This window comes from Miniopterus schreibersii, assembly GCF_964146895.1.
Source record: "Miniopterus schreibersii genome assembly, chromosome: 10".
NCBI lineage: Eukaryota > Metazoa > Chordata > Mammalia > Chiroptera > Miniopteridae > Miniopterus > Miniopterus schreibersii.
In genome coordinates, this window is record NC_138110.1 from 63,648,717 (window position 1) to 63,676,462 (window position 27,746).

General features: G+C 48.4%; 1 protein-coding gene and 1 pseudogene across 4 annotated transcripts in view; one reads left to right on the plus strand and one right to left on the minus strand.

The window, feature by feature from the left end:
* The window catches only part of LOC308562552 (signal-regulatory protein beta-1-like), a 35,321-nt gene extending 14,317 nt beyond the window's left edge, over positions 1-21,004 (minus strand). For 2 of the 3 annotated variants that reach the window (XM_081148764.1, XM_081148766.1), the window contains exons 1-4: positions 20,989-21,004; positions 20,029-20,337; positions 16,067-16,393; positions 3,083-3,442 (exon numbers count right to left, since the gene is read on the minus strand). In XM_081148764.1, coding sequence (XP_081004890.1) covers positions 3,083-3,442; positions 16,067-16,393; positions 20,029-20,266 — 925 coding nt within the window. In that variant the 5' untranslated portion in view covers positions 20,267-20,337; positions 20,989-21,004. Of the gene's footprint in view, positions 1-3,082; positions 3,443-11,212; positions 11,343-16,066; positions 16,394-20,028; positions 20,338-20,988 lie in introns of those variants that run through there. The other variant, XM_081148765.1, reaches the window with a different exon arrangement.
* LOC308562803 (L-aminoadipate-semialdehyde dehydrogenase-phosphopantetheinyl transferase pseudogene) lies at positions 3,653-7,653 on the plus strand (annotated as a pseudogene). Its single transcript has 2 exons — positions 3,653-3,973; positions 7,130-7,653. The product of its transcript is annotated as an L-aminoadipate-semialdehyde dehydrogenase-phosphopantetheinyl transferase pseudogene (transcript).
* Positions 21,005-27,746: the final 6,742 nt, after the last annotated feature.

Here is a 27,746-nt window from a genome sequence, read left to right on the forward strand (position 1 = left end):
ACGCTCAGTAACACCCTGAACCACCACATCTCGGGCTTCCTAGACATCCTCTCCTATCCTCACAACCCCATCCCCACTTCACAGATGGGGAAACTGAGGAATCCAAGGAAACAGGTGGCCAAGATCTGGGAAGACAGCACCATGGTCACTGAGGGTCTGCTCTCCCAGCAGGGTCACTGTATCCTCATACCCTCCTGCGAAGGTTGATGGGATAACGCACTTCCTGCAGGTGGTGAAGCTGAGGCCCAGCAAAGTGAACCGGGTTACAATCTTAATATAATACATTGATTTGGGGGTTCTCCTCTACGCTGGGTGATTCAGACAGAGAACCTCAAATACTTTCAACTGTCTTAAAAGTTCATGATTTTCACAATTTTATAGATGACAAGGCTGAGGCTGAGAGAAATGAAAGGGCTGTCTTCTTCCTTCCCACTGTGTCCCAGGGTATTTCCTGTGGTCCCCAAACTTTCATGTCCATCAGTAGAGCATGGGCCCACCTTCAAAGACCTTACACTGACCACTGCCTTCCCCCTTTCTGTCTACATCCTTGACTTCAATGTAGGGAGGAGTCACCCCTGAGTGCCCAGGCCTGGGGAACCTCTAGCAATAAATGAAAGAATGGCTCCTGACAAGTGAGTCTAGAATATAAACTCTTGCTCACTTGGGGCCCGAGTGCCCTCTAGGAAATGCACCCCCATCCTCAGTCTGCAGAGACAGGAATAATGCCCATGTTATTGCTTGGGGTGCTTCTGTGTCCATTACACGTTCTCAGGTTCTTGACTTTCTGGTTCTTCATTTTGGTTGGCAATTTGGATTCTTCTGTGGTCTCTTCATTTGTTTAACAAGTAGTCATGTGCATCCCATGGGCCACACCATCCTAAGATTCTGAGAATGAAACGGAGATGAGGCTTCCTTGTCTCATGGACCTTCCATTTTAGTGGGTTTGCTGTAAAAATCTCAGATTTGCCAAAACTTTAAAATTTATTTTCTATTGTAAGGGAGATGCATCTTTAACCTAGAAGGTTTCCAGTGTTTAAACACTCTTGCCCGCAACACTCCCTCCCCCCAACACGCAGGGCCAGACACACCTTGGGCATTCGGCTGGCCATAGAGCCGGTCTGGAATCGGTGTGCAGCTGCTTTTGCATCAGTGTTTTCCTAATCCAGTCCCTTCTGAGAAAAGATAGCTTATTCCAAGAATGTATCATTCAGTCATAGCCAGGAGCCGCCCCTGCTGTCTCAACAGGGGTCTCACCCAAGCTCTCAGCAGGGGGCTCCTGCAGACCTTGGCGCATTTGTGTGGCTGCTGTCTACCCCTGGCCACGTGCACGTAGGCCTCAGCGGGATGTGCTTCAGCATCTGTGGCGCCTGTCTGGTTTTGTTCTTACCTTTGGCAAAAAATAGGGTTCAAGAAAACAGGCAGAATAGAAAGTCAGCTCTTCTTCCATCAGCGCTCCTGAGACGGGCTCCCTCGTCTCCGCCTCTCTTCCAGCCCTGTCCCCTGGCTGCCTCTTCATGTTGTGGTGCGGATGCTTCACAGGTATGGGTGGCCATAACCAAGCAGAATTCTGTGCCAGACACATGCAGGACACAGTGCCCAGCATGGGAGTCCAGGGGTGACATGGGTTCCTGTCCCAACACTCCCTTGGTGGGTGTAAGCAGGTGGCTCCACAATAGGGCTCACTTTGCCCTGGAAAGTGAGTCTGGGGACATATTGCTTGCAGGCAACCAGGAACTTGGGGCAGTTCCAGGGATGTCGGGCGGATGCAGATGGTCCCAAGAAGGCTGGAGTGCATGGTGCCGCCAGCCTCCCTTGAGGTTTCGTTGTATCACAAGGCTCCCAAACCCGCCCTGCAGCCCCCCAGCCCTGAGCCTGCCTACCTCTGGTTGTTTGCCCTTAGCATGGTCTCTCCATCCACCCTGCCTTCTGTTCTGCTCCCTGCAGACACGGTTCCAGAGGTCCTTGCTTCCCCCAGAAACAGATGGCACTGAGGTGCCTGGGCTCCCCTGCTAGCAAGGTGACCTTGAGCAAGTCACTTCCTTCTGAGCTTTCACTTCCTGTGTGTGACGTGCAGGTGATGGGGCGGTCAGTGAACGATGCTCTCTCCACACGCTGGGGGTGAGGCAGCTGTGGCACGGGGGGCAGCCCTAGGCGCTGACATGGATGCTTGATTTGGGGCGATGTGGCTGAAGGTGGAAGAAGTTCCCACCCACCTTGGGTCTCAGGATCTGAATGCGAGAAGCATCTGAATTTTAGGGAAGCCAATGAAAAGGAGAAATGCTCACTCCCTGTTCAATGGATCAGTGTAATGAGCTTTTATTCTGAGCCTACAATGCACCAGGATTTTCCATGGAAAGCGGTTCCTATTACAGGGCAGGACGGAGCTGACCTGGAGTCAGATCAGGTTCTGGAACGATCCCCTCAGTCACTGGCCATGTGACCATGGGCAAGAACCCTGTCAGTTCTCAGCCTCAGGCTTCCACCTGTCCAATGGGGGGGTTGGGCGAAATGAACTAGGTCCCTGTGTGATGATATTCCAGGGTTCGGGATCCTGAGCATCTTGCAGAAAACTCTAAATGAGCACTTTTGCTATCTCAAGATGCTCAGGATCCTGAATCCTGGAATGTCGCCCACTTGGCAACCTCTGCCCAGGGTGAGGGACATTCTGAGGCCACCCAGCCATGCTCAGACGCTTCAGCGACTGTGTGAGTTGGGCCCTGGATCATAGGAGGAATTTCTGGACAGACCCACAGGGACTTTTCAACCTCTGGGCATCTTCTCCCACCAGGGCTGCCAGAGTAAAGAGTGAGTCTGTGCCTCTTAAGAATTCTTCCCATGTGATGTTTCTGAGGACAAAATAACCACGTCCTCCCTCTCTGTGCCCTGGATGGATTTCTTCCCGTTGGAGGGGTGAGAATGGAGTTTCCCTGATCTGCAGAAGAGGTGACGTCTGCCCATGAATCAGATCAAGGCTACAAGCACCCACCACCGCACTGATTCCTAGCTGCTGCTCACAGAACTGAGGGCATCTTTACTGACTGTTGTCACATGCCAGGGACACGGAATCCCACACTGTACTCACCACTCACGGTGAGCTGGGTGCCGCCTCCAGACTTGAGTTCCGTGTCATTATTGGCTCCTCTCCGGAACTTCACACAGTAGTAGGTCCCCGCATCTGCTGGGGTGATGTTACTGATGCGGATGGAAAAGTCCAGGTTGTCTCTCTTCGTGGCATCTGCAACACTTGTTACTCGGGGGAAGCGGCTGCTCTCTCTGAAATTGTAGATTAACTCCCGGCCTGGCCCTGTCCCCCTGAACCACTGGAAAGGCCCCACGGGGTATATGGAGGTCATGGTACAGCTCAGAGTGGCCGTCTCTCCGGCTGCGACGGACACTGGCTCCTGAGGCTGAATCACCTGCACCTCCTCCTCACCTGCCCCTCCTGGAGGGAAGCACAGAGCAGTTAATGATGCATCGCATGTGATCCCGTGGGCTCTGCCAACTGTTTATCAACAACCGCTTTCATCGGCGAGTGCGCACCCTGAGCGGGCCTGAGCTCAGCACATTGCATGTGTCATACATGTAACCCTCACAACGAGCCTGTAATGTGACTATTACAAATGAGGAAACTGAGGCACAGAGAGGTAACATAATGTGGCAGAGAGGGGGTTTAAGTTCTTCCCCACCAAGCAGTTCTGCTGGTGCCAGCAATGGAAGGCGCACTCTGGGCCAGTTCGTCTTCTTTGCCCGGGACACTAAGGCAGCCATGGCTGATTGTCTGAGAACAAGGAAGTCAGCTGCAGAGAAACTGATTATCCCTTTAATATTTGTTTGTAAGGAACTGCAAAAGGAAAACCACTTCTTGCAAAAGACTCATTGAATCCTTACCCAATTTCAACATTAACTTCTCTCATTAAAGGGACTGTGCAGTACTTGCTGCTGAACCTGAGCTACAGGTTGGAATTGAAATAGAGTGGAACCTCAGTTCTCAAACTTAATTTGCTCTGAAGGCTGTTAGAGAAGTGATTTCTTTCGAAACCGAATGATTTTTTTCACACTAGAAATAGTGTAAATTGAATGAATCAGTTCCAGACTCCAAATGATTCCCTGTTTTAACCTTTCTTCTCTGTAATACATGTCTAATGTACTGTTTAATCTATAAATACTTTAACAACAAAAAGGACATGAAATGTAAATGAAAATTTAACAAAAAGGAAATGTACAGCAAAAAATGAAAATTTGTATACACACTAGAACTTACCTTTAATGTTGAGAGCTAAGGATGACTGACTATGGAGAGGAGGGATGGAGGATGGAGGATGGAGGATGGAGGATGGAGGATGGAGCGATGGAGGGATGGAGGATGGAGGATGGAGGATGGAGGATGGAGGATGGAGGGATGGAGGATGGAGGGATGGAGGGATGGAGGATGGAGGATGGAGGATGGAGGATGGAGGGATGGAGGGATGGAGGGATGGAGGATGGAGGATGGAGGATGGAGGGATGGAGGATGGAGGATGGAGGATGGAGGGATGGAGGATGGAGGATGGAGGATGGAGGATGGAGGATGGAGGGATGGAGGGATGGAGGATGGAGGATGGAGGATGGAGGGATGGAGGATGGAGGATGGAGGATGGAGGATGGAGGATGGAGGATGGAGGGATGGAGGGATGGAGGGATGGAGGATGGAGGATGGAGGGATGGAGGATGGAGGATGGAGGATGGAGGGATGGAGGATGGAGGATGGAGGATGGAGGATGGAGGATGGAGGGATGGAGGGATGGAGGGATGGAGGATGGAGGGATGGAGGGATGGAGGATGGAGGATGGAGGATGGAGGATGGAGGGATGGAGGGATGGAGGATGGAGGATGGAGGATGGAGGGATGGAGGATGGAGGATGGAGGGATGGAGGGATGGAGGATGGAGGATGGAGGATGGAGGGATGGAGGATGGAGGATGGAGGATGGAGGGATGGAGGATGGAGGATGGAGGGATAGAGGGATGGAGGGATGGAGGATGGAGGGATAGAGGGATGGAGGGATGGGGGATGGGGATGGGGGGTGGAGGATGGGGGATGGAGGATGGAGGGATGGAGGATGGAGGGATGGAGGGATGGAGGATGGGGGATGGGGATGGGGGATGGAAGGATGGAGGATGGAGGATGGAAGATGGGGGATGGGGGATGGAGAGATGGAGGGATCGAGGATGGGGGATAGGGGATGGAGAGATGGAGGGATGGAGGGATGGGAGATGGAGGATGGAAGATGGAGGGATGGAGGATGGGGGATGGAGGATGGGGGATGGAGGATGGAGGATGAGGGATGGGGGATGGAGGGATGGAGGGATGGAGGGATGGGGGATGGAGGATGGAGGATGGAAGATGGAGGGATGGAGGGTGGAAGATGGAGGGATGGAAGATGGGGGATGGAGGGATGGAGGATGGAGGGATGGAGGGATGGAGGATGGAGGGATGGAGGGATGGGGGGTGGAGGGATGGAGGATGGAGGGACGGAGGGATGGAAGGACGTTATTGTTCGGTAGGGGATTCCCTTCCATAAAAACCTGAGGCAGCTGTCCTCCTGAGCTCTTTGTCCCTTTTGTCTCTGCTCCACTTGAACTTGCTTCAGGCTCACCAGGCCTGTCTCACTAAAACCTATCCAATGATGTTTGTTTTTTGCCTGTGTTTTAACACTTGCCTGAAGTGAAACACTGCATTGTCACTGAACAAGTTTATCCCTTTTTGGTCAAGGTGCTATCTTCTCAATAAAACTTTGCATTTCTCCCCTTTTCCCAAGCATTTCCTGGAATAGAGAAGTAGGAACATGCTCCCTTCCCTCCTCCGCTGAAGCCCCTTAGCTGCCGTCTGCTGCTGCTCCCTCTGAAGGTCTTGGAGTTCCTCGGTGGTCAGCTCGGTGTTGTGGTCCCCCACCAACTCCTCCACACCGTCACCATCCGCCTGCACGCCCAGGGACTTGCCCGGGGACACAGTATCCTCCACAAAACACACAGGCGATTAGCCCTCCATGTCACAGTCAACTTGTTTTCATGACATTGTTTTTCTTGAAAACTTGCGGATTTTCAGAATGTTAGATGAGTAGAGGCTTCAACTTAAAGTCCCCACTTGCATTCCCAAGGAACAATTAAGTCAACTGCCCTCCATTGGCTTGTGTCCTGGCAATGACTTCTCCTGTGTGATGTAGGTCCTCTTCGGCATTTTCTTCCAGAAGAGGCCTATCTGATCACAACTGAACGCTAGTTGGGGAACAAATCCTTTGGCCTTTATGTATTGTTCAAATTCTGTCAACAAAATGATCAGCAGCTGCTTTGTTAGAACTGGCAGCTTCCCCGGGCCTCACTACACTATGAATGCCACTTCTTTTCTTAAATTTATCGAACCCCAGCCCCTACGAACCTTTAACGAATCACTTTCAGCACTCATTCCAGGGGTGTCTTTCAGGAGGTCAGCATGCAGCATCTTTACTTTTTCACATATCGTTGCCTCTGAAATGCTATCACCGGCTAACTTCTTTTCATTTATCCAAGTCAACAACAATTTTCTACTTCTTCAATAGCCTGTGATCATTTTTTCATGAGCACTGTCACAACCTTAGCAACATCGGCACTCCTGATGGCCTCTTTATATTTTAAAATTGGGCTAATCATCGATTTCTCCATGCGATGCTCGGTAACCAGATCAGACACTCAAACACCTCTATCATACTTTGCAGTTATTTCTTTTTTAAGCTCTATTGTTGTTCTCACAACTTTGCTTTTCCTTTTGCTGCTATCACTAACTTTCTTAGGACCCATGGTGACATACTATACATATTTAATAATAATAAGCATCAACAAAAGCCAAAAAAACACGAAAATATTCACAGCACAATTTCCTGAGATGTTAACAACGCAAGGTTTAGCATGACTCGTACTTGTGCATTCTCTCCTTTGTTTGTTTCCTGAGAGACATGTGACTAATCATGCAGGTATCAGCATAAAAGGGTTGTCAGGTCCAAAACCGAAGTTTTGTTGGACAACCGAGACGTTTTTACTTTGAACAGCTCAGTAGAGAACTGCGTTGTTCAAGAAGGGAGACATACGAGAACTGAGATTTGACTGTAATAAAATCAGTTTTCCAGGTTGTGGTTCAATTTCAGAATGCTTTCCTATTATGAAAAGAAAGGTTACCAACAAAGAATGGGAAACAATCAGAAGCTTTAAGGATGAATGGACTCGGCTGCATATGTGTTATAGGAATTGGGCCCTGAAAGAAAGCTTCATAGAAGCCATAGGTGTTGGCCTAGGGTTTGAATTGCAAAGGCTTGAATTTGCCATATCCTCGTTAAACCTGGAGACAGGCCATTTTTATAAAGAAACACATTTGTCTCTGGATGGAAAAGACGAAAAAGAATGGGTGCTTGAGGAAAGCAAAATAGATGAGCCCGATCTCGTTGCAGTAGCTCTTAGGAAACAGATGGGTCCAGACATCAGGATGCTTCATCTCAAGATGATTCTAAACCACCCAGGAGCAATTCACTATTAACTGTGGTGACTTAGTATCATCTGCTGTTCCCATGAGCCCTGAAGACCCTTCATTTTGGGACTGTTTTTACTTCACAGAGGAAATTCTGATAGGAAATAGTACAAAATCATGATATGATAACTAAGGAAGGGAAATGAAAACTGTAATATTCTGTATTCACTAAAAAAATAAATCCCTGGTCTTATCCAATTTCATCTCACAAAACACTTTGGAAAAGAAAAATACAACTTTTCTTCTTAAAAGAGCATACTCCCAGTTCAAGATAGCTTAGGAAAACACATGCTTACACTTCATTCCTCCCCAGGATCACACTGAACTGACAGAGAAACGGAAAAGGGTGGCAGAATCTTGAGTGATACGCGCAGACCTCATTTTATTGTGCTTCACTTTATTGTGTGTCACAGTGGCTGCGTATTTGACATGTGGAAAGTAAGGAGACTCTCCACCAGCAAAAAGATTATGACTCATTTTATTACAGAGATCTGGGACCGATCCCTCAATATCTCTGAGGCATACTGAACATGCTTGTAGAAAAAAACAGAAAATGCAAATATGCAATAAGGAAACATTTAAATTTCTGTCTTTCAGACACAACTATATCAGAGATAACTATTTCTAAAAACTTTTTCTTGGCAAATAAATTCATATTAGTATACTTGTTTTTAATAAAATTTGGAACATACTATTTTGTAATTTTTTTCCTCTTGCACATCCAGTGTTAATAAATGATTTTGTAGCATGAATTTCAATGGCTCTAAAGTATTCTGTTGCATGGCTAATATCAATTAGGATGCTTTGGACCACAGATAAATGTCCAAACATAACTGACTTAAGCAACCAAGGGCATTAATTATCTCACATAACACACAGCTCAGAGGTGTCATTAAAGAAACTTTTTTGCCTCAGCCTCAGTTTATTTTGCCTTAGGCTTGTCTCATGGTCACGAGAACTGCTGCTGTAGCTTCCAGCTTTACTTCTTCATAAAATGGCACCTAAAAGTCACGAAAGGCTATTTCTCCTCTCACATCTCAGTTTTGTCAGTGAGGAACAGAGAATAGCAAAAACTCTGCCATCTGTGCATCTGTAATTCTCATGTTTACATCTGTGACCACGGCCTTTCCTCTGAACTCTGGGCTTGTATGTCCAACTGCCCACTCACATTTTTCTTTAGATGGAAAGAAACATGTCACAGTTAACATGTCCAAAGTGAACTCCTGAGTCCCCCACAGCTCTCTCTGTCTCACCTGAGGCACCTTTATTCTTCAGTGCTCAGGTCCCAAACGTGTGGGGTCTTTCTCTCCTACCCAGAATCTAATGCCTCAGAAATCCTGCAGCTCCCCTTCAGCATGCACCCAGTTTCTCCATCTTTCCCCTGTCTCCACTGGCTGCTGTCCTGGTACAAGTCACTTCTTCCTGACTGCACGAATGCTCTTCTCTCTGCGTCCAGTTGTAGTCTGTCCTCAAGAAAATATTATAACGGAAAACTTGTATCAGATTATGTCACTTCTTTCTTCAAAACCTTACAATGGTAACCTTTGTCTCAGAGCAGAAGCTCAAGTAGCTGAACACAGCAGGAAGACTCCACTCTCAGGGCCTTTGCACATGCTGTTCCCATAGGAAAGCTCATCCCCCAGATGACCACATGGCTCGCCCACAGCCTGCTGTTAACCTTGGCTCAGGCTCCTCCTTCTCCGTGATGCCCACCCAGACTACACTGTTTAAAACACATCCCACCTTACAGATTCCCTCAACTCTCTTGTCCAGCAACATTTAATTTTTGCTTTAGCACTTATCACTTTCTAATATTCTATATTATTTACTTATTTATTATGCCCCTTGTTTACTGTCATTTCCCCACTGGGATATAAGCCCCATGAAAACAGCTACTTTATCTTTTTTATTCACCACCACAGCCCAAGTTCCCATAATGGTTCCTGCACATAGTAGGTATCCAAAAAACATGTGTATTAAATGTGTGAATTGCCCAGTCAGACTGCTCCCCGGAAAACTGAAGCCTATTTCCAGTGGGCAAATTTGTGGAAATTATGTCAGAAACTGAGTTTTCCAACCGGATGACTTGGAAAAAACAAAACAAAAACAACAAAAAACCCCAGGAGCATCTTGTGCATAAGCAAGAAGCAGACAACCACAAACCCTCCCCACCGCACCCACCCTTCCCCACACCCCTGGTCACTAGTGGCAGAAATCTCATGGGCAGGACACGGGAAGAAGGTGAAACCAGTGAGCTCCAGCGTCAGGCTGTTTGAGTTCCAGTAATGGCTCTACCATTTACCCCTGAGCGCCTTGGAACTCTGTGCTCTGCTCTCTCTCCTGCAGGCAGGGTGACAAGAGGACCTTCCTTGGAAATGATGGCGACATGAGATAACGACGCAAGAATTTCCAACGGTGTCCCCAGTGGGGAGCGGTCAAGGAACTGAAAAGTCACCGCTCATTATACTTCCTGGGGCCTCGATGCCTCAACAGACATCAGGGGATGTAGAGAAGGAAATGGATATAGACACAGATGCAGGTGCAGGTGCAGGTGCAGGTGCAGGTGTCCGTGTCGGTGTAGTTATAGAAACAGACATGGATATAGATGTTGACATGGATATAATTACAGAGATAGGTCACAGGGGCAGGAGTCTCTGTATCTTTTATCCCATTTTTCCTCCTCACTGCATCCATCACGGAAGAGGGATGCCATGATTATAAGGCACAAAATTCTACTCACTTTACCAAGAGAGAAGCTTGCTTGTCTTGACGGTTTGGGGAGGGTAAGTGGTAAGTTTAGAAAAGGAGAGAGGAGGGAGAGTGCCTGAGAGGCAGAGGGAACTAACGCTCTGTTCCCGTGCATTTCATGTGGACTGGAAAGGATTTGAAGAGAACAGAAGGAAAAGCTTTTCACAAGTCCCGTGCGCATGTGTGTGAGTGTGTGTGTGCACTCCCTCACACCCACTCACACACACACACAAACACGCACAGATACATGCATCACAAATATATAGAGAGAGTGGCCTTGCCTGCTGGAACACAGGGTGCTTTCAGGGTTAAGTAAAATTATAATACACATTAAAAGCTCAGTAACACACTTGGCACACAGGAACCTGTAGCACATTAACAAACGTTCCTGAGCAAACAGCAGAATCTGAACTGCGGGTCTCTGAGCGGCCCGATGGGTGATGACAATTCTATGGTTTACTTCTCTGTGTTTTCGGGTTTTTCCACAATCAGCCTCCACTGCGAAGCTGCGTAACATGGTTAAAAGAATGAGCTCTGGGGCTGCTCGGCCTGGGCTTGAATCCCTGCTGAACCACTGCCTCACAAAGGTGACACTGGACAAGTCAATCTCTCTGCCTCAGGTTCCCCATCTGCAAATAGGGGGTAGTAGTCATAGTCCTCACACAGGGACGTTGTGAAGATTAGAGAGTTTAATACACACAAAGTTGTCACTGTTGTGGTCTGAAGCATCATCTGTTTTGACCAGGTGCAGGCTCTGGACCCACAGAGAAAATGCTCAGATCCCTGATTTCATGCTCTCAGGTATGGCTCTGTCTTTGGCCTTCTGTGCAGCCCTGGATCATACACCCTGTTTTCCTGGAGACTCTAAAATTTCAGGAGCAGAAAGAGGTCGAGGGGGAGTGAGAGGGGCGTGTACCCCAAGGGGTGCTCACCTGTGAGGCCCAGCAGTAGAGTCAGCAGCAAGCAAGGAGGAGGGTGGGGCCAGGAGGCAGGGACAGGCATCCTGGAGGCCTGGGGAGCCTGCTGTGTCCAAATGTGTGCTGGGAGAACCCGGACTCCCTGCTCTGTGAGAGGAATGAAGCCCCACCTCCTGTGATATAAGAGGAAGCGCCTAGGATGGGGTGATAAGGCTTTGGCACAGCAGCTGCTTCTAGATTCTAAACAGTTCCTGCTTCTAGGTTGTGAAATAAAGTCAGGCAGAGTAGGCAAATACAGGGTGAGAATTACTCATCTTAGTTTTCAGAGAGACTTGGGCAGGCCTACAGGAAATCGTGCTTCCCCCTGCCTGGGGCCTCTGCTCTCCACTGGGCCCCTCAGCGCATCTGAGGTCTTCATGGTGCTGCCCCATTGGGAGCCCAGGACGAGAAGGGTCTTTGGTTGTGGGCTGTGTCCCAAACCCCAACCCCAGGATCCTAGCATGGAGCTGGCTCGTGGCCTCATGCACACCAGCCTCAGCAAGAGCTAGTCAGCAGGAGGAAGGAAGAGGGCTCACCTGAGCCTGGTCCACACTGGGATGGAACCAGGCCTGCTCCTGAATGACTCTGTATCTCAGCCCTTTATTGGTGTAAATTAGCCCGAATGTAAGTGTAAGGTGGACCTCATAACTGGTATGTGCCTCCATCCAACAAAAGGAATAGTATCCGGACTTCTTCAGGGAAGGAAGTAGGTCATATGACCCAGCAATTACACAGCATTTATCTCAGAGACATGAAATCTTATGTCCACACAAAAATATGTGCATGATGTTTATAGTAGCTTTCTCTATAATAACAAAAAACTGGAAAATGTCCAATAATAGGTGAATAGTTAAACAAACTGGTGCACCTATACAAGGAAGTACTACTCAGCAATGAAAAGGAATGAATTATTTACATGTGCAACAATCTGTAAGTTTCTCAAACACATTATGTTGGGTGAACAAAATCAATCTCAAAGTGTCACAGACTGTATGATTCCACTTATATCACATTCTGGAAATTATAAAATGAAGAGCAGATTGGCATTTGAGAGTGGTACAGCGAGGATGGGGTCACTATAAAGGCCTAGCCCAGGGAGACCTCTGTGGTCTGCATCCTGCCATGGTGGTGTGTACACAAATGTACACGTGAGGGATCAACATAGCAAAGAAGGGAATGTTACTAGATTCAGCTGTAAATGCCAATTTCATGGTCATTATAATGTAGACACTGATTATTCAGTTATTCAGAATTATAACAATGATAGTAGGGTGGTGGGATAGACTGTGTGCATGTGGGGCACGAGGTCAGGAGTGACAGAACCTTATGTCCCATCTTCCTTAGTGGGTGGGCCATAAATCATGCCGAAGGGTGAGAAATCAAAATGAGAAATAGAAGCATGCTGTATGAGATGTGGCAGCAAAAGCTAAAATAATTAGTTAAAAGAGCTGAAAATGGTTGCCTCTGAGAGGCAAAAAATTGTGGGAGGTTAGGGAGACCCGGTTTTCACAAGCAGAACTTGTAGAACCAGTTGACTCTTCAACCCTGTGCATATGTAACTTTGATAAAGGTAGAAACCAACTCTAGGTAACTAGATTAACGTTGTAAGAGTTACACAAAAAAAGAATGCCCAGACTATTATTAACACTAGTAAGAGTTTTATAAGCTGCTGGTTGTAAGACTGCTGGTCAAAATCAATTAACATCCTAAAGAGTAGCCAAAACCCACTGAGAACAGTAATTGTGATTTTAAAAGATCCTATAAACTAGAAAGTGTCAAAGATAACTCTAATTAGAGATGCACAAGAACATTAATTTATGTGAATTGTGAATTGAAAGTCTTTTAAAAACCTAAGTAAATAGAGGTATATTATATCCATGGATGGGAAAACTCAGTATTAATATATAAATTCGACACAATTATATAATAATTCTAAGAGGATTTTTCGTGAAACCCGACAAAGTCATTCTAAACTGCATTTGAGTCAAGACTAGCTCAAGAAGATTTTCCCAAAAGAAGTTCAAAATTATTATAAAGCTATCCTCGTTAAGACAGGGTTGTTCTGACAGAGAGATGGACAAGTAGCTCAATGCAACAGAAAGCTCATAAAGAAAATCGTATATGTACGGAAACTTGATATATGGCAAAGGTGGCAGTGTGGGTCACCGAGTGCTGGATAATTAGAATTAATCTTTGTGGAAGAAAAAGAACAACTGGTGGTTGCCAAATGGGAGGGGCCCGGGGGGCTGGGTGAAAAGGGTGAAGGGATTAAGAAGCACAAATTGGTAGTTACAAAATGGTTGTGGGGATGTAAAGTGCAGCTTAGGGAATATAATACAGTCAATAATATTGTAATTACTCTGAATGGTGCCAGGTGGGTATTAGAATTACTGGGGGGATCACTGTGTAAATTATGTAAGTGTCTAACCACTATGATGAACACCTGAAACTAATATAAAATAATATTGAATGTCAACTGTAATCGAAAAAGAAAAGATCCCTACCACCTATAATACACACAGACACAGGTACCAGAAAAACATGTCTAGGTCAGAGGCATAAATCAAACAGCAAAACTTGATAAAAAATTTAAAGCTTATCTTTGTATAACAAAAGCTCCCAAATGATACCAACACTGTTGCTTATGGCCCAAACAAGAGGAACAAGAGGGACTCTCCCCAAAATGCGTGACAGCTCAGAGCTCTTAGAGTTCATGGCTTGGCCAAGGAAACAAAAATAGAATGTGTGTTGCCAAGGTGCACTAGCAGGACATTAAATAAAGTTTCAGTTCCATCTAGAGAAGCATCGATAGATTGTAGCATATCTTACAATAAAAAACTGTAGAGCAGTAGGAAATTAATAAAATATAGCTATATATATCAACATTATTAAAACACACAAAACAGTGTTAAGCATAAAAATTAAGTTCCAGAATGTTGTATACAGTATAATAGCATTTATATAAAATTTAAAACATGTAAAGTTTCTTCTCTCCAATTGAGCCTTTTGGGGAAGGCAGGATGCAATGGATCACAGGGCAGGCAGGAGCTGTAGGAAAAATCATTCATTATTCATTTCACAAATATTTATTGAGCATCTGCTAAGTGACAGGCATTCTGCTTGGCCTGGGTTCATGGTGCAGATCAGAAATGAAGCCCCTAAAAACTACACTTCAGTGCTTCTTTCTGAGTTCTGAACTCTCTTCCACAGCCACATTCATCTTCACGGCTAGTCAGCTCCTGAAAGTCGCTTACATAAGATTTATTAGTTGATTTTGCCAATACTTCCTAATTCATCCCAAACATATATCATATAAAAACTAAAATAAATAGTAATTTATGGAGGGACTCTTTGGAGTTTGGGTCTCAAAGGTTTGACCTTCATCCCACTTGTACACCTTGGATCTCCCCTCCTCTGAGGTCCCAAGGAATGTAATTTGAAAACCTTCGAACTCCAGGGCACTGAAAAATGCATGCGAGCTCAGAGCTCTTAGAATTCCAGGAGACATCTGAAGAAAATAAGTGTTCACAAATGTTTCTGGAGGCTGGATCGCCACTGTGGGGACCATGTGACTTTGTGGGAGTGCCCTGGACTCCACTTGCCAGCCCCTGACAACGGCCCTGACATCCCTCCCTAAGGACTAAGGCCTGCCCTCAATTTACCTGTCGCAGGTCCCACCACCTGTGGACGTAGACGACTGTGAAACTGATCACCAGCAGCACCTTGAGGCCCAGGAGAAAAGCCACAAAGATAAGGGCAGTCATCTCTGTACCTAAATACCAGCGGGCAGAAGGAGACATCAGCTGGGGCTCTGTGAGTTTACATACCTCCTCCAATGTCATGCTGCCAGGAAGTTTCAGAACCACTATTTGCATCCATTTCTACCTGATTCTAAGCCCATGTTCATTCCTCTACACTCAGCTTCTTCTTGGAAATAAGAGATGACCTTGATCTTTTAGCTTCACCTTGAAAGTGACTCAACAAATATTGATTTTGAGCACCTGTCACACACCAGCCAGTGTGCCAGCGTCTAGAGATACAAACCTCTAGAGGTATAAAGCTCGGCATCCTCAAAGCCGTGTAGTCATTTAAATTAACCTTTTATACAATCTTAGGAGGTTGGTATCATTAGCACCATTTATAGATTAATAAACTGAGGCTCTGAGAGGATAATTGACTTGGTTCCCTGAGTTTACAAAGCTATAATTACTGTAAATTAAACTTTAAAATAATTTTGTTGGAATTCAAATAATAATAGTAGCTGACATTTACTGCAGACATATATGTAGAGTTTATATATATTAATTCACTTAATCCTCATAAGGACTCTATTAGTTAGGAACCTTCATTTGACCCATCTACACTGCATTAGACTCTTCTCCAGATGAGTAAGCTGAAGCACAGAGAGGTTAAGTACCTGTACAAGAATTAAATGAAAAAGCCTGCTGTCATTAGAGCAGACATCATGGGGTTCACAGGGTAAGGCTGATAGACAAGTCTCTTCATATATAACCCAAAGACACTATTTTACCAAGAAATCGTTGCTAAAGGCCATCTCAGAATAACTAGTAAATGAGCATCCCAAGCTGAGCTCTCGGGAATTTCCAAGGAGGTTGAGCTGGGAGATTGTCTCTCCTCAGAAATGAAAGAACCTTTCAGGATGGCCACATCTAAGGGAAGACACAGGCCAGAAGCCATTCTGGTTATTCAAAGACTCACAGACTCTTAAGTTGGGCAAGACTAACAATTACCCCCCCTCCCAATGCCTTCTGGAATCCGCTCAGGAGAGGGAGATGACCCCGCTGCCCACAAGAGAAGAGGTCGGCTTACCTGGGCTTTCAATGGGCTTGTACGTGGCGTGGGCTGCTGGGAACAGTATGAGGTGGGCCCGGACGGGAGTCCGTGCCTCATGCTGCACCATACAGGTGAGCACCCTCTCAGACCCCTGCACGGACGCGTTCACCCATCGCAAGCTTTCCAGGGTGTAGGTCCCATCGCTATTCTGCCTGGATGTGGACTGCTCAGCTCCCTTGAATGCATCGCAGTTCTCCAGCCAGGTAAGATTCACACTTTGTGGATAGAATCTCTGCACGTGGCAAGTAATGGCCGCCAAGTCCGAGACGGGTGAAGCCTGGGAAACTGTCACTGTAGGGGAAACTGACAGCCCAGAGAAAGCGGACAATTACTCTAGGAAGTCTACTGTGGGAGCCTGGGAGCTCCTCGAGGATGGGGTCATCTTCCAAGGGCCTGTCACAGAGGAGGATTTATGTGACAGATGCATGCGTAAGTCCATGCGTGATGAATGAGAGTGTGAATGCATGAGCGAATGCGTGCTTGGATGGATGCATGGATGGATGGATGCATGCATGCATGGATGGATGGGTGGTGGATAGGTGGATAAATGGGAAAGATGAAAGCCATCCTAATCGTTCCTCTCTTTTCCATTTTGGTCATTAAAGATGAAACGATGAAGTACGAATTCCATTTAAGAATCTATGAACCAGTTGACTAATCTATGATTTGGTAATGCTAAGATTTGAAGATTCATACACTCCAAATCTTTATGACTCAGATACTAAGGTTTTACATAAGAGGGAACATGGGTTAGGAGAGGTTAAGTAGCACGCCTGTCACAACTTGCACAAGGTCACAAGTGGTTGGGATTATGTCAGAGACAGTATGTTTTACTATTATGTTATTCTGACACCCAAACTTTAAGGCTGTGGAATTTAAGATTCCTGGCTTCTGAAATTTTGATCTAATGACTTCCAGACTTTTTTCAACCAGACTTTCAGTTGTGCAAGAGAATGTATTCATAATGAGAAAAATTTGGAGGATTTTTAAATACTATACAACATGAAATGTTTCAGTACAATTCACAGGAGTACATAGCATGGTGTAGTTCTAACAGTACACCAAGGGATGGGAGATACAGATTCTGGTCCCTGCACTGACACCGCAGCCAACTGCCAGACCTTGCATAAGTCACTTCCTTCCCCTCTTAAATTATGAAGTTGTCTGAGGTGAGATCAGCTCTCACGGGGCTAGTGAAGACAGACTTCAGCTCTGGGTCTAGAGTAGAGAGAGTAATTCCTTGTGTTGTGCAGTTTGAAGGAACTAAGGGTATCTGACCCCAAAATATCCTGTCTCCATACTCAGCCCACTATTAAATTCCATCAATGATGATGCTAATGAGTGGGACAGCCACAGCAAGACATCATCCCCAAAGGTCACGATCTATCCTCAGTCTTTCCCCTTCAGCACATAAGCAGAAATTCATACCAAGCAAAGAGCAGGACCCCGAGAAGGAGAAAGCCAGGGCGAAGGCCTGGTGACTGGGGTGGTGCCGAGCGTCATGGGCTCTAGATGGTGGAAAGGACCAAGAAAAGGGTGGAGATGCTCAGACGGCGCACTGTAGCCACCAGCGAGTTCCCCTGGCCATCCGGTGCCCGCGGCAGTGTGAGAAGGTAGAGACTGGGCACATCTGATGGTAACTGCTTCCATCACTGCATGGCAGTGTTCGGGGTAGTGAGCATGCGTTACCTCATCCTATCAATCTCCACAAAACCAAAGGAGATAAACACAGAAAGCTACTTGGTATCAGAAAACAAAACAAAAAGCCCCATAGAAGGAACCTATGCAAAATCGGAGCTCAATTTCATAGAAATTGCCAAAAAGGAATTGGTTGAAACTTCACCTTGGAAAATATTTCAATAATAAAAAAAATAATTTTATTAACTTGTGTTAACACAACTCTTAGAAGGAGCAAGGGTTGGGAGTGTGAGGAAGTTGGCATAATTTTTTTTGCAAAATCATATAGTACAGCATCAACAATCCTTCACTTTAAACTTCACACCCACAGCACAATCATTAACAGGAAATCTTGAACAATTACTCGAGTGCTCTGTCAGTTTTCACAGGGCCCCTTTTTAATCAATGTTCTCTCTGAGGTGCCCCCAGGACCATTGGAACCACAGATCTGTTTTGATTTTTCCACCTTTAAGCACTCCATGGCCTTGCCTGTGATCTCAGAAGTTCCCTAACATCGTTTGCATCAACTTTCTGAAATAACCTTTGCCAGGTCTCTGACTTCACTTAGCAGCGGCTGTGGATTCTGTGTGTGCAGTGTGGTCTGATGTTTGCCACAAGTCAATCAAGGCAAGACCCGCCTCCTGGAGCAGAGGGTTTCTGGGGCTCCACAAGCCTCCCCCCACCAGTCACCTCCCTCTGCCAGCTACTGTCTTAGCGCTTGGCAGTGGTGCTGGGTGGCGCCACTCCCCATCTCCAATGCCTGAAACGCCTCCCTGACTCTCTGCTCCAGGTTCCTTCATAACCATGAAGCACCACCCAGCTCACCCAGGCCCATCCCAGCCTCCCCTCCTTTGTGGGGACAACCCTGAGAAATACTCTCCACAGTTCCTTAGAGAGTCCCCAGTGGTGCTGAGCCTCAGTCATCCATAGGGACACCCAGTTCACTACCTCCCCTTTTCTTGGGTGTCCGGCCCTCCCTGTCTCACTCTCCCCATCCCCCATTCCGCCTGCACCCAAGTCCTGGTTGCAGGCTCTGCTTTCAGGGGAACCCAAATAAAGACACCCACGAAGGCATTTATGGGACAGGAAACCCAACCTGAGATGCACAGTGTTGAGCAAGGAAGGGTCTTGAGTGGGGGCTCATTTTATAAGTAATCAGTTCATTTGTGAATACTTGCATTTTCTATGATTTCTGCTTCTCTACCCAACTGTCCTAACTTCAGGGAATTGTATGATAAAAACTTAGTTCAGGAGGACACCCGAATGATCATTTTCCTATTTTACAGGCAAAGATACTGAGGCTGAGGGAATTCAAGCAACTAGCAGGAGATCCCACAGCTTGTAAGCAGCAGTGTTAGAAGCCAGAGTTCAGGTCAAATGCCCCTCCCCCAGCTTTATACACTCAGAAAGCTGCCCCTGCTTTGAACTTCAGCTTCCTTCTGTAAGCCACAAACCGGACAAACAGTACCAGGCAGTAAATAAGTAAATAAGTAAATAAGTAAATAAGTAAATAAGTCACCCCCACGAATGTGTTTTCTGACCACGTGCTGTGCTCATTTGAGGCGTCAGTATCAATAGTTTAATCCATGTAAAATGACGTGTTTACTTTCATGATGAGAGCGCACAAAGTAAAGAGAAAAATATTTTGTACACTTTAAAGTCCTATATACGTGTAAGGAATTAATTTTACTGCTGTGCAACCTTGGACCACTCACTTGCCTTCTCTGGGCTTTACAGTTGTCATTAAGAATGGGATGATCACGAAGACATAACATCCTTCCAGGCATGATATGTTATGACCTCACTAAATTTACATACCTGTCAAGAATTGGTTCAGGCCAGAAAAATCGACTAAAAATACCAGATGAAAAATTAGGCCCTTATCCAGGTATGAGTAATGAGCAGAAGACATCATAGTCCCTTAAATTTAGAAGTTTAAAAGCCCTTTATTTCTTCTTCATATAAAATAATAATAAAATTAAATTTATGATTTATTCCTGAAAGGTATTTTGTCTCCATTATACAGATGAGATAACTGAGTTCTGAGGGGTGATGTGAATAGTAATAATAATAATAAATAACAACAAACAGTTGCTACTTCTGCATGGTTAATATGAGGAAGGCATGTCTTCAGCAGGTATCTTTGGATTGAATCTTTGCTATAAACACGTGAGGGATGTGCCAATTTTCAGGTGAGGAAACTGAGGCTCAGAGACATCCACAACCCAACTAGCCCTGCTGAACAAAGAGAAACTCCTTACCACGGAGGTACTGGCTCAGGTTGACGGCTTTCTGGTGAATCAGTTTCGACTCGACATAGACGAGGCAGAAGACCTGGGAGAGCACATCATCAGCCTGCAGGGGGATGCGCACACTGCTGGTCACATTGTAGGCGTCTCCACTGAGGTGGACACTGGTCTGGGGATTCAGCAGCATGTGGTTGTTTTTCACCCAGGTCACCGTGACCTGCTGTGTGGACAATCCGGTGGACAGGTACATCAGCTGGATGCTTGTGCCCGGCTCAGATCGCTGAAGGGGGCCTTGCAAGATGTAAAAGAAGGGCCTCCTACCTGCGAGAAGACACGTTCCTGTGAGAGGGCGCAAAGGTGCCCAAATCCCAGTGAGAACAAATCCTCAGCATCTCTACCAAGAAGCCTCGTTGGCTCCTTATCATTGGGTTTAAAGAGTACATTCTAAAACGGTGGGGAATGTCCGGCCCACAGGGCATACACAGCCTGCAAAATCATTTGGTCTGACCCTGCCAAGACCTCACCAAAGAGAAGCAGTTCCAGCCATCACATCAGGGGTGAGTTAATTAAATATTTGACCAAATATAGTAGGCTAACTTTTAAGTTGATAATTTTGTATGGCCCGCAAATGATGTTATAAATACCCTTGGCAGAAAAAAGGTTCCCCAGCCCTGTTCTAAAAGGAGTTCATTTCTGAAGCTGATATCAGAAGCCAGCGGATGAAACTACAGGGGACCCCAGCAGTGAATGCTCTGCGGGCATCAGCCCAACACGAACGGAGGCACAGAGCTGGCAGTGCCTTAGGGTGGGGTGCTGAAGAATGGTTTTCTGGGCCAGGTTGGGGAGGTGTAGCTGCAAAGGTATGCTAACACCAAATGCCAGGAAAAGAAGTTGCCCTTCCCCGCCCAGACCACAGGGCACTGGGAGCAGCTGCACGGGCAGGTCGGGTCGAGCGACCGTCTGGGGGCTAACCTTGCAGCGGCGGCGAGGACACACCCGGGGAGGGCTCCGAGCGAGGCCCTGCAGGGGCGAGTCAGTGAAGACACAGCGTAACTCGCTCTGATCCGAAAGGGCCAGTGCGGAGTTTTCACTCAAATCTGAATATCCCTCTGGGTGAACATTTTTCATATTTCCGTTTGACAAGAAACTAGGGCCTTAGAAATCGAATGGCGATGGAGGCCATTGCCCCTTCCAGCGGGCAGAGGAGGCGCACTCTGGCCGGAGCGCTGGGCGCAGGTCGGAGCCCCAGCGGGGAGGCCGCGCGGCACCGCCAGGCCCGCACCCGGCCCGCGCGCCCTCCCCGCGCCGGCCCGCAACCCGCGCTCACGGGCGCAGGGGAGCCGTCCTTCCCCGCCCGCTCCGGCGGTTCGCGCGAGCTGCCGCCCACGCGGGGCTGGCGGGCTGGCGGGGCGGCCGACCGCAGCCTCCCCGGCTCCGCTCCCTCCGCCGCCCGGCCCCGCCCCGCCGCGCCCCGCCCCCCGCCCGTGCCCGGCTCTCGCGCGCGGAGCGGGGACCGCCGCCCTCCGCGCTCGGTCTGAGCCGCTGGCGACAGCGCACCCTAGTGGACAGAGCCGTCGGAGGACGCAAAGGGTGCAGTGGGCGAGACCGAGGGGGACCGGGAGGCGGAGGGAGAAAGTGGGGCGGGGGGAAGAGTGGGGCGGGGGCAGAGCAAGGAGGAAGAGGAGGCGGACTGGGCAGGAGAGTGAGAACCTGGCACCTGCAGCCGCCCTGTCTGCCTCCAGAAACTCCCAGCGGAGCCAGCCTTGATCTAAAGCCTTCCTAGAAGGGGCGTCGGCGCCTGCAGCGGAGTGTTAAAGCGGGCACCTGCCACGTGAAGAGAGCGTGGGATTGGGCAGGGGAAGCCCCGCGCCTCTCCCTGGCCAGGGTGTGGGGGGGAGGGAGGAATGGGCTTCAGTGGTGAGTTTTTTCACCAGCCCAGGTGCCTTCCTTCATGTTCACCCAGCACTGCCCTGAGTCCCTGACCGACCACTGTCTGCACCCCAGGCAGGTGGCCCGCGTTTTCAACCCTCACCCTCTCAGCCACGCTGCCCAGGGGGGCTGGGCGGCAGGCTACACCCACCTTTGCCCCCGTGGCGTGCCCGAACCCGCAGGGTGATGTTGGCCTGGACTGGGGGCTGATCATCCTGGACCACCCAGCAGGCAAACTCGGTCGCTGTCACCGTGGCCTCCGCCTGCAACGTGTGCTCCAGAGAGTAGGTCCCATCTGAGTTTCTCGTGGCCTGGGGGGACAACACGGTCTGGATGGTATGCCTGTTCTTCATCCAGGTGAGATGCAGGTGGGAGGGATAGAAGTAGCTGGCGTGGCAAGTGAGATTCACTCTCTGATGGGCGGTGGATGCCTCAGAGGGCTTGGCAGTAATCTTCACGGTGGGGGCAACTAGACAGAGGAACAGAAAGAAACATCTGTTGACATCACACCTGCCCACATGTTTTTCTCTCCTAGGAACCAACCACAAGAAGTTCTCTCACTCTTTCATCGGTTATTTTTTTTAAAGAAATATTTTTTTTTTCCTGTATGCTCAGTGTAAGGCAAATGGAGTCAGGTGTTAATAGTCATTAAATATGGGTAAGGCACATGGGTGTCTGGGATATTATTTTCTGTACGTTTGAAATACCTCATATCATGAAGTATAATTTTAAGAATTACTAAAATAGCCCTGTCTGGTGTGACTCAGTGGCTGGAGTGCACCAAGGGGTCTTGGGTTTGATTCCTGGTCAAGAGCACATACCTCAGCTGCAGGTTCAGTCCTCAGCCCTGGTCCAGGCCTGTGCAGCTAGCAGCCAATCCATGTCTCTCTCTCACATTGATGTTTCTCTCTCTCTCTCCTTCCCCCTCCACCCCTCCCTTCTACCCTCTCTAAAAAGCAATGGAAAAAATATTCTCCAGTGAGGATTTTAATAATAATAATTACTAAAATATAGTGCCCATGAGTATAGAGACTTAACTGTATCCATTGTTGTATTCTCGGCACCTAGAAGAGTGCCTGGCCCATAGTCGATATTCATTTGTTGAATGAATTATAAATATTTAAAATTAATAAATAATAACAATGATATTAATTGAACAAATATGTTTGCAATAGAAAGTTGGGCCAGATAATAATAATAAACATTCATAAACAACTTACTGTGTGCCAGGCACTATTCTAGGTGCTTTAGAAGGAATAAGTCATTTAATCCTCATGTGAAACTTGTGAGGTAGGTCTTCATTTTATTTCCATTCAAAGAAGAAATTGACACACACAGAGCGTAAGTAGCTTCCTCAACATCACACAAGCTGTGAAGTGGTGCAGGGGTTAGACCCAGAAGGTCAGCCTCTGGAACCTGTGCCTTTACTGGCTATACTAGGTGACCAGCCGTGGCAATGAGGAACTTTGGTTGCCCATTAGTGAAATGGGGCTTCGGGTGGCAGATTTTGGAAACCAATACTGCTGGGAAAAACAATTCCCCCTACCCTACTGCCCACTCACCTCGGAGCACTTGGGAGAGGTTCATGGTCTTATGCAGGGGCTCTGCCAGGTCCTTGTGGGTGACTTCACAGGTGATCTTTGATGAGACATCTTGGTGCACCAGTGTCACCCACACCTTACTGGTAACGGAGTAATTGCCTTTGTCGTCAGTCACCAGGTGCTGAGCTGAGGCTGGACGCTCATCCCTGTCCTTCATCCAGGTGACATTGAAATCCTGGGAGCTGAAGGCCCCAGCGGTGCAGTTGAAAGGCACTGAATTTCCAGGGGCTGCCCTCTGAGCCGGGCCTATCAGTGTGATGAAGGGCTGCCCAGCTACGAAAAAGAGCATTTATCTGCACACCGACAGCAGGACACATCCAGCTCTCAACAGTCTGTCAGAGGCGCCTCTGCTGTCAGGCCCTGTGGACCTACTGTGCACCGTGTGTGGTTCTAGCCCCGGGGATCATACAGACAGATGATAACAAGTAAACAAGCAAATATATAATTGCAAATGGGGCTCAATGAATTAAGGGGAACCCAAAGAGTACAGAGAGAGAAAGTGCTGTGAGGAATAATTCTAGAAGGGTAGGAGGAAGATTGCCAAGGGAGGTGACATTTTGAGCTGAAACTGAGGAATGGATAGGAGCCAGCATGAGAAGGGTCAGGAAAATAACATTCTAGAAAGTGGGGAGCATAGGTGAGGATACCTAGGGCAGGGAGAGCTTGAAAAACTGAGAGGTCTGGAGGATTTCAGCATTGTGGGCAGAGGTACACATGGAGAAGATGCTTGTGGGACGTGGTGATGGTGACGTTCTTGATCCTGTTCTGATGGGAAGCCATGGGAAATCTTAAGCAGAGGGGCAAGGTGGTCTTGTTATGTTTTAGAAGAAAACTGGGGTTGCTGTGTGGAGAATGGGCAGGAGGGTGGCATTTGGGAGCAGGGAGGCCAACAAGGAGGCTGTGGCAGACATCAGGTGAGGCGATGGTGCTTGGACTGGGATCCTGAGAAATGGAGGGACCCAAGATACATTTGGGAGATAGAGCCAACAGGAATTGGTGATAGGCTGGGTAAGAGATGAGAAACACATGAATTATAGATAAGTGACTCCCAGGTTTTTCTCTTGAGCATCTGTGTGGATGGTGGTGCTAGTTTTCGAGAGGGAGAAAACTGGACCAAGTTGGAATGGGAGAGGCGTGGTGTGGAATCAGGATTTCCATTTTGGACATAAGTGTGAAGTCAAGGATCACCAGAGGCAAGGATAGCCGGCCCTTCTCTTCCTCCAGGTGTCTCCTGAGGCCTCGATGGACATCCATCCTCGCTTGCTCACCTCCAGGGATGGGGAGCTCTCTCCACCTGAGGCAGCTTCCTCCATCCTCACAAAGCCAGGACTGTGACAAAGTATTTCTGCTTCTAACCTAGGATCTGTCTCCTAGAGTCATCCCAGGAACTAGACTCTTCCCTCTCCCCTCAGGACAATCTGCAGAGAGCTGAGAGCCAAGACCTCTCCAAGTCTTCACTGCATTCCTTGAGCCCCTGCTCTGAGCCAGTATGTCAGTTGGGTGCTGGAGATACAGAGGTGGGTCAGACAGGACCCCTGCTCCCAGGAGCATCTGCTCAGGTATGTGTGGAAGGAGGCAAGTAAACCAGTAATGATAACACAAGGGTGACTGGTGATGGAAGGAAGCTCCGGGGCCATAGGAGCATGTCCTCTTAGCACTGAGCTCTGGGACCTTCTGCATAGTGCTCTCTTCTGAGTAAACCCTAATGATAATTATCACTCCATCCGTGCAGTGCACCCTGTGGTTTATAAAACACTATCAGGTGTGCGAGCTCATCTGTAGCCATATCCCAACTGAGGAATGCTGGTGTCATCCCCACTCTCCAGAAGAAGAAACAGAGGCTCAGAGAGTTTTAGTGACTGGCTCAAGATCACACAGCCTATTGGTGGCTAAGGAGGGGTACTAAGCCGGTCTATCGGACTATGGGTCCAGCACTCTTCCCACAACGCCAGAGGCTCTATCACTCAGGGGTTCGTCTCTCCCTCTGTCTTTCCCACCCTCACACCCTCTCTAACTTAGACCTGGTGGCCACCCAGACCAGAGCTGACATAGAAGAAACTGGGTGGGAGGTGGGGTCCTCTTTACTCTCTGATCACTACCCCTAGCCCCTCATCCTCGTGTCACAACTTCCTCCTCCTGACCCCCAGACTCCCATCATCTCTGTTTCCCACAGGGTCCATACTGAGGAAAAGATGCAAAACAGCACCCTGGGAGGCAGGTGCATGGCTCAGCCTGGTCCTCAGTCCCCCTTGCCTCCCCTAACAACACGAGGTGGCTACATCTGGTATCTTCGAAGCCTCCCTGCCTGATCTGAGGATTCCTGCTGGCAGCACTCAGAACTCACCTGTGAGTCCCAGCAGAAGAGTGGGCAGGAGGGAGCCCAGGGCCTGCCCAAGTGTGGCAGTCATGGCAGGAGGCTCACAGCGTCGCTGGTCTGTGCTGGGCACCAACCTCCAGAAGTGTGGCTCTCTACATGAGCCCAGAAACCACTGTCTGCTCTCCTGGGTAGGGCCTGGGTAGGGCCTGCACCTCCCAAGCACCCACCCATCGCCAGCCTGGAGCAGCAGTGGGAGCCACAATGAGAGAAGTGGTTGCTGTGGCCCAGGCTTCCTTCCAAACCCCAAACCCTCAGGTCTGAGGTCTCCAGCTGGGGAGGCACCTGCTGCCTTGGGCCTGGGTGCTGACTCTTTCATGCCAGGCCAGCCAGAGCAGGAAGGCCCTGGCTCCCCTCACCTCCTGCCCTGGCTCCCTTTGTCTCCTGCTGCAGAGTTCCCGCTGAGGTAGTGATTGAAGGCCTGCTGGAGATGTGATTGAGGGCCTGCTCTGGCCAGGCCCAGGGATGTCTCTTGGGACTGCAGAATGGACAGGATGTGGCCTGGGAGGGACTGGTGAAGTGAGCCTGGACATATATAACCAAATAAAACAAATACACCACATAGATGGTGAAACTGAAACCCTGCCCTATCACCTCCCTCCCTAAGCTCACACAGTGTTGGCCAGGACTTGTCCTGTTGCCCAGAATTGTCTACTAGGCTCCAAGTTGTGGGAAGGAGAATGTTAATCATTTCCTGGCTTCACCCCTTGGTTGTTCCTGACCCCCCCCCCACTCTATCTGGCTTCCCAATGGCTAGCCCCGAGGTACCTACTTTTGGTTTTTATCTGTTTTCCAATGAAAATGATTAGCCATGAGGATTGCTGTCTTTCAAACACTCCAGTAATCAGTAACCAGCACCCAGCACTGTGCTGGACACATAGTAGATGCTCAAGAATAATGAATGAACCTTTGGGACCGGGTATGTGCTCAGGACTGGTTAAGAAGCAGCAAAGCCCCACCTGTGCACTCCCCCACCCACCCAGCCACAGCCACCCCACCTCCCCCACGCTGTGCACTCGCCTAAGGGGGTAGAGGGTGAGAGTGGTCAGCCTCGGGGAGGCTGCGATAGAATTTCTCCCCTCACAAGGCCACCGTCGCCTCAGTCAAGCAAGGCACCCCAAGAAGATAACTCCTGGAGATGGGGGGGTGCTGCGGGACGAGGAGGTGGTTTCTCCTCCAAGTGTGTCCTGAGGCACACAGTGGACTTGCTGCCCTGAGCAGGAGAAAAAGGAACTGAAAGAAAAGGCAGGCAGAGAGGCAGGTGGCAGGGGAGCAGCCTGAACTTCCCCCAGGCAGAATTGCAGGGGGCTGAGGTTCTCAAAGAGCCCCCCACGCCCCAGGGAGGAGTGTGGCAAAACTTAGGGCATCCTGCGGGCAGCCCACTCAAGTGGCCCCTAAAGCAGCAGACTGCTGCGTGGACTGCAGGGGCCAGAGCTGCGGAGCTGGGTCAGCTCGTGCAGGAGAGAGCTGCACCAAGGGCACTCCTGCACACACAGGGACACAGGGCCCCCCAAAAGATCCACACCCGGGACCCAATTCCCAGGTAGGAGGAGGAACAAAAGGCCACTTGTCTCCACCCCTTCAGGACCCCTCTGCAGGAGAAATGTGACAGAGCTGAGCTGAAAATGCTTTCAGAGAAAAATACAACCAGTTCAGGTTGGCCTCCTGCAAAGTACAGACAGTTCAATGAAGCAGTCACACCAGCCACGCGACCTTGGTCAGACCTGGACCTCAGGTTCCTCCTCTGTAGCAAGGGGCGAGGGACATCTACCTGTGACTGTTTGAGTGTTATGCATATAAGATCTAAAGTCCTAAGCATAAAAGTG